The 6,446-nt window shown below is 46.3% G+C and overlaps 1 protein-coding gene across 1 annotated transcript in view; it reads right to left on the bottom strand.

Annotated features, from left to right (window-relative positions):
• LOC104988968 (putative serine protease 41) overlaps positions 1-6,433 on the bottom strand; it is a 21,217-nt gene extending 14,784 nt beyond the window's left edge. The window contains exons 1-4 of the mRNA XM_010840473.1: positions 6,405-6,433; positions 6,292-6,318; positions 5,914-6,079; positions 4,958-5,241 (exon numbers count right to left, since the gene is read on the bottom strand). Coding sequence (XP_010838775.1) covers positions 4,958-5,241; positions 5,914-6,079; positions 6,292-6,301 — 460 coding nt within the window. The 5' untranslated portion in view covers positions 6,302-6,318; positions 6,405-6,433. The remainder of the gene's footprint in view (positions 1-4,957; positions 5,242-5,913; positions 6,080-6,291; positions 6,319-6,404) is intronic.
• Between the last annotated feature and the right edge of the window lie 13 nt (positions 6,434-6,446).

Genomic DNA, 6,446 nt, shown 5'->3' with positions numbered 1-6,446 from the left:
AAAATCAATCAATATACTGCATACTATAGTAATAGAACAAAGGAAAAAACCCACATGGTTATCCTGATTGATGCAGGAAAATCCAACACTCTTTCATTATAAAGACAATCAATAAACTAAGCATAGAGAGAACTTTCTTAACCTGATAATGATCATATGTGAAGCATCCACAGCTAATATACAGAATTGTGAAAGACTGAAAGCTTTCTCCCTAAGACAAGGATGCCAGTTTTTTTTTTTGCCACTTCCACTTAACATTTTATTGGAAGTTCTAGTCAGAGAAATTAGGCAAGAAAAAGAAATAAAAACATATTCAAGTTGGAAAGGAAGAAGTGAAACTCTTTATTCACAGATGACATGATCTTATATACAGAAAATCATAAAGAATACACAAGAAAGGACTAGAATTAATAAACTTGGCAAATCTGCAGATCTGAAATCGACATAAAAATCAATTATATTTCTATACACTGCCAATGAACAATTCCAAAACAATATCAGAAAACAAAATTTATTTATATAATAACATCAATAAGAATAAAATAGTTAGAAATAGATTTAATTGAGGAGATGAAAGATCTGTCCACAAGAAGCACTACACAAGATTGCTGAAAGATATTAAAGAAGATTTAAATAAATGGAAGTATATCTCATGTGAATGGACTGGAGACTTAATATTATTTCAATGACAATACTCTCCTAAAGCAATTTACAGATTCAATGCAACCTCTATCCAAACTCCAAAGGTCTTTTGAGTGGAAATTGACAAGTTGATTTTAAAATTTATGTAAAATATCAAGAGATGTTTTGAACTCAAATAACAAACCAATATTTGAAAAAGTACAAGTTGGAGAACACACACTTTTCAATTTCAAAATATAATTGGAAGGTACAGGCATCAAACAATGGGGTGCTGACAAACAGATAGAAACACAGACCAATGGAATATAATTTTGAGTGTAGAAAAAAAAACAAACCCTTTCTTCTTTGGCCAACTGATTTTTGGCAAGGGTGCCAAGACAATTCAGTAGAATAGAGAACAGTCTCTTCACCAAATGGTGCTGAGACAACTAGATATCCAAATGCAAAAAATGAAGCCAGACCCCTTATCTCACACTATAAACAAAGATCAACTCAAAATGAATCAAAGACATACATATCAATATAACAGCTAACATTATCAGATCAGATCAGATCAGATCAGTCGGTCAGTCATGTCTGACTCTTCGCGACCCCATGAATCGCAGCATGCCAGGCCTCCCTGTCCATCACCAACTCCTGGAGTTCACTGAGACTCATGTCCATCGAATCAGTGATGCCATCCAGCCATCTCATTCTCTGTTGTCCCCTTCTCCTCTTGCCCCCAATCCCTCCCAGCATCAGAGTCTTTTCCAATGAGTCAACTCTTCGCATGAGGTGGCCAAAGTACTGGAGTTTCAGCTTTAGCATCATTCCTTCCAAAGAAATTCCAGGGCTGATCTCCTTCAGAATGGACTGGTTGGATCTCCTTGCACTATAACCAAACTTAAAACTCTTCAAGAAAACATGAGAGTACACTTTCATGACCTTGAACTTGAAAATGATTTCTTAGACATGACATCAAAAGTTAAAGCAGCAAAAGAAAAAAGCAACCTGAACTTCATCAAAATTAAAAATGTTGTGCATCAGCAGACACTATCATGAACTTCCCTGGTGGTTCAGTGGTTAAGAATCCACCTGCCAATGCAGGGGACACAAGTTCAATCCCTGGTCCTCGAAGATCCCACATGCCACGTCTACTGAGCCTGTGAGCTGCAATTACTGAGGTCACATGCCACAAAACTACTGAAGCTGCATGCCGTGGAACCCATGCTCCACAGTAAGAGAAGCCTCTGCAATGAGAAGCCTGCACACTGCAACGAAAGAAAGCCCATGAGCAGCAACAAAGACCCAGGGCAGCCAAAACTAAATAATTAAATATATTTTAAAAAATAGACACTATCATGAAAGTGAAAAGAGATGTGGTCCGTGAGTCTTGGCTCAGCCCTGAATCTGAAGTGCTATTTCCGCATCAACACCAGGGACTGACAATGTGGAGAAACCTGGGAGGAAGGAGGTTATGATCCCTATTTCGAGGAATTTGAAGAGTTATGTAAGAGGATTCAAAACACAACTTTCAGACACTAAAGCCTACCTGTTCGACAGAACTTGGGCCAGGTCTTCATTTCAACTTTCAAATCTTTAGCTCTTTATCCGTTTCCTGGAGATTATCGTAACCCTCCTTCCTGGCATCACTTGGCCCTCTGCTCATCATGAACCCCACCAAGCCAGCTGGTCTCACCCCTAGCTACATATTACAATTACCTGGGAAGCTTTAAAATACCCCAGTGTCCATGCCACATCCCAGACCAATTAAATCTATGGAGTGAGACCCAGGAACGTTAAAAAGAAAAAAAAAGAAAAAGAAAAAAAGGGGAAAAAATTAAAAAAAGAAACCCACAAAATAGGAACAAATATTTGCAGATCACATCTCTAAAAAGAGTCTAGTATCCAGAATATATAAGGAACTATTACAACTCAACTGCAAAGGCAACTCAATTTAAAAATGGGTTGGGGGTCTTCCCTGGTGATCCAGTGGCTAAGACTCCCTGCTCCCAATGCAGGAGGCCCAGGCTCTATCCCTTTTCAGGGAACTAGCTCCCACATGCAGCAACTAAAAAAAAAAAAAATCCCTCATGCTGCAATGAAGATCGATGATCCCTTGTGCAGTAACTAAGACCAGGATCAGCCAAAAATAAATAAATTAAATATATATTTTTTAATGAATTGGGAATCCCCTGGTGGTTCAGTGGTTACAACTCCATGCTTTCACTGTTGAGGATCCAGGTTCAATCCCTAAGATCCCACAAATCATGTAGTGTGGCCAAAAAAAAAAAAAAACACACCAAGGTAATGTACTTAAATAGGCACTACTCCAAGGAAGATATACAAATGGCCAACTAGCACATGAAAAGATGCTCAACATCACTGGTCATTAGAGAAACACAAATCAAAAGCACAGTGAGACACCACTTCACACGCACTAGGATGCCCTCCCCGCAAACAACAGCAACCTGTAAAATAATAAGTGTGGAGGAGAATGGAAAGAAATTATAACCCTCATTGTTGATGGGACTATAAAATGGAGCAGCTGCTATGGAACACTGTCAGCTCCTCAAGAAATTAAAATAGAATTATCATGTGATCCCGGATTGCACTGCTAAATGCATTCACAAAATAACCAAAAAGAGGTATTCAAGCACAAATTTGTATACTAATATTGACACAATATTGACGGAGAAGGCAATGGCAACCCACTCCAGTACTCTTGCCTGGAAAATCCCATGGATGGAGGAGCCTGGTAGGCTGCAGTCCATGGGGTCGCTAAGAGTGGGACACGACTGAGCGACTTCACTTCACTATTGACACAAATACCCAAAAGATTGAATGACACAGTCATCAGTGAATGAATGAATAAACAAATTGTGGTCCATCCATACAATGGAATATTATTCCCTGTAAAAAAAAAATAAAGTTTTGATATATACTATAACATGGATGAATCTTGAAAACTTTATACTAAGTGAAGGAAGTCAAACATGAAAGGTGACATAGTGGATGATTCTATTTACTTGAAATACCCAGAACACATAAATCCATAGAGGCAAAAAGCTGGTAGTGGTTGCTAAGGGCTGGACCGAGGGCTGTAATGGGGAGTGATTACTTAATGGTTATGGGATTTCCTTTGGGCTTGATGAAAATGTTTTTGAACTTGATAGTCAACGGTTATGCACTGTGCATGTTTGAAATGCCATTGAATTATAGACTTTATTTTTGATGTGGACCATTTAAAAAATCTTTATTGAATTTGTTACAACATCACTTCTGTTTTATGTTTTGTTTTTTTTTGGCCGCAAGGCACGTGGGATCCTGCATGCTGCAGTCTGTGGGGGGTCACAAAGTCGGACTCGACTTAGGAACTGAACAACAACATGTGGGATGTTAGTCCCCTGACCGGGGATGGAACCCACACCCCCTGCATTGCAAGGCGAAATCTTAACCCCTGGACCACCAGGGAAGTCTCAAATTATGTATTTAAAAATGGTTAATATGAGAAATAGCTCAGAAAGAAGGAGTGAAGTACTGACATGCCAAAACAAAAGTGAACATTGAAAATGTTATGCTGAGTGAGAGAAGCTAGGCACCAAAGACCATATGTTGTAGATCGTGTTCATATGAAGTGACCAGAGTAGGTAAATCCATAAAGACAGAAAGCAGATTAGTGGTTGCCAGGGACTATGGCCAAGGACAACGAGGAATAAGGAGTAATGGCTAATAAGTCTGGGATTTCATTTTGAGATGATGAAAATGTTCCATAATTAGATAGTGGTGGTACCTGCACCATTCTGAGTATCCAAAAAAAAAAAAAAAACTCTGAATTTTTTTTTTTTTTTTGTCATATCACATAGTATGTGGGATTTCAGTTCCCCAGCCAGGGATTGAACCCATGCCCCCCTGCGGTGGAAGGGCAGAGTCTTAACCACCACCACCAGGGAAGTCCCTGAATTGTACAGTTTAAAAGGATGATTTTTATGCTTTATGAACTGTATCTCCAAAAAAAAAAGCCCGGTGCTTTTCTGATAAGTGCACCCCAAAACCTCCCGCACCCCTGCAGTCTGGGGCTGCAGGTCTGGGCAGGTGGGCCTTGGTCCCTGGCTCCAGGCTCGAAGCCTCCGGAAGGGAGGGGGAGCTGAGTGTGGGTGCAGAAAGCGCTGCTCCGTGGTGGGGGCGGGGAGGGGGTGAAGGCCGACTGCTGAGGGGGCACAGAGAGGGCAGTGTGGGCACAGACCGAGGCGGGGCCCCTGCAGCTGCTGTGCGGGCCGGCACAGGGCCTGGTGGACAGTGCTCCCCTCCCCCGCCCGTCTGTCCCCAGCCTCACTCTGTCTCTCGCCGATGTTCCCCCAGCCAGTCACCCAGCAGTCATTCCGGTTCTTGAACTCCAAGGAGGAGGACGTGACGCAGACGGGCTGGACGTGCTTATTGAAGGTAACCGGGGAGGAGAGCTTCACCAGGGCGATGTCATGCTGAAAATTCTTCCTGAATTGGGAGAATGTGATAATATCCTGGACTCCATATCGACGCAGGAAGGCCCGCAGGCTCCAAATGGATGGTGTGGCAGATAGTTCCCCAAACTGGACTGACCATTCGGAGGGGTAACTGTTCCTGGCAAGGGAGGAGAAAGCCCTCAGGGGTCTTCAGAGGGAGGGTGGGCCACCCCAGCACGCCTGGGGCCGCTCCCTGAGACCGCAGGGCCACTGCCCGGCTCATCCCGGACACAGGTCCTCCTTCCACAAAGAGGCCAGAGTAGAAACGGGGAGAGCCCCGAGCCCCAAACAAAGTCCCACACCTGGGGACGTGGGACAGGAGGGTGCCTCCCCTGCCAGCTCACCTGGCCAGTCACTCAACCCCCTGTCGCCTCCAGGGCCCTCCTCTTAAGGGGACCAGCAGGTTCATGGGGGTCACACAGGCTGGGCTCCACACAGCTTCGGGAACCACTGACCCCACCAGCCGGGCTCGTGTCCAGCACTTACCTCAGCTCATTCCTCCCCTGGGGGCACACCTCCGCTGGGAGGTGGGGTGAGGAAGGTGGAGGCTGGAGGTGCCATGTGGGGACAAACGAAGCAAGAAAGAGAACAAAACACACAAATGTTCCGGAAAAAACCTCATAGGGTTTCCTCAGGGAGCGCCCTGGGGGCCTCGTGCCGGTGTGGAACGGGCTGCAGCCCAGCCTGGGGCTCAGGAGCACTCGAGGGCCGCGGCCACGTAGCACATGGGCGCGCGTCCTGGCACAGACTCGGGACGCGGGGTCAGCGGGCCCCCTGCGCCCAGACTCACTTTTCAAAGCAGTGCGCGGCCGAGAGCGCCCAGCGGCGGTTGAGCAGGCTCGCTCCGCAGCTGTGGACTTTATTCCAACGCAGGCTGCCCTGCCACGGCCAGCGCCCAAGCTTGGCCTCATTTCCACCCACCACGCGCACCTGGATGCCCTGGATGCCACAAGGCCCTGGGATGGACAGACGGACACTAGGCTGAGCTGCGGGAGGCAGGCTCATCCTGCCCACCCTCACCCACTGGGAAGGGAAGGGGCTCCCGGGGAACCACGCGTCCTGGGGTCGTGACACTCAGGAAGCGTCGAACGCTGGGGACCCGCCCCACGTGGCCCGCGGGCGCCCGCCCCATCCTGCCCGCCCCGGCCCCCCGGGGCCCATCAGTTACATGCGAGCATCGACGAGTTCTGAAAACCTGGAGCGGGGAGAGGGAAAGCTGAGGCGCCCTTCGCGCTCGGGCCCACGAGCCCTCCGCGGGGAAGCGCCTCCCGCACGCCTTACCTGGAAGCAGCAGGTCCTTGTCCCGAAGGGCTGCGGGCAGGA

Source organism: Bison bison, unplaced genomic scaffold (genome assembly GCF_000754665.1).
Source record: "Bison bison bison isolate TAMUID 2011002044 unplaced genomic scaffold, Bison_UMD1.0 scf7180017864144, whole genome shotgun sequence".
Taxonomy (NCBI): Eukaryota; Metazoa; Chordata; class Mammalia; order Artiodactyla; family Bovidae; genus Bison; species Bison bison.
This window is presented reverse-complemented; position numbering and strand designations above follow the sequence as displayed.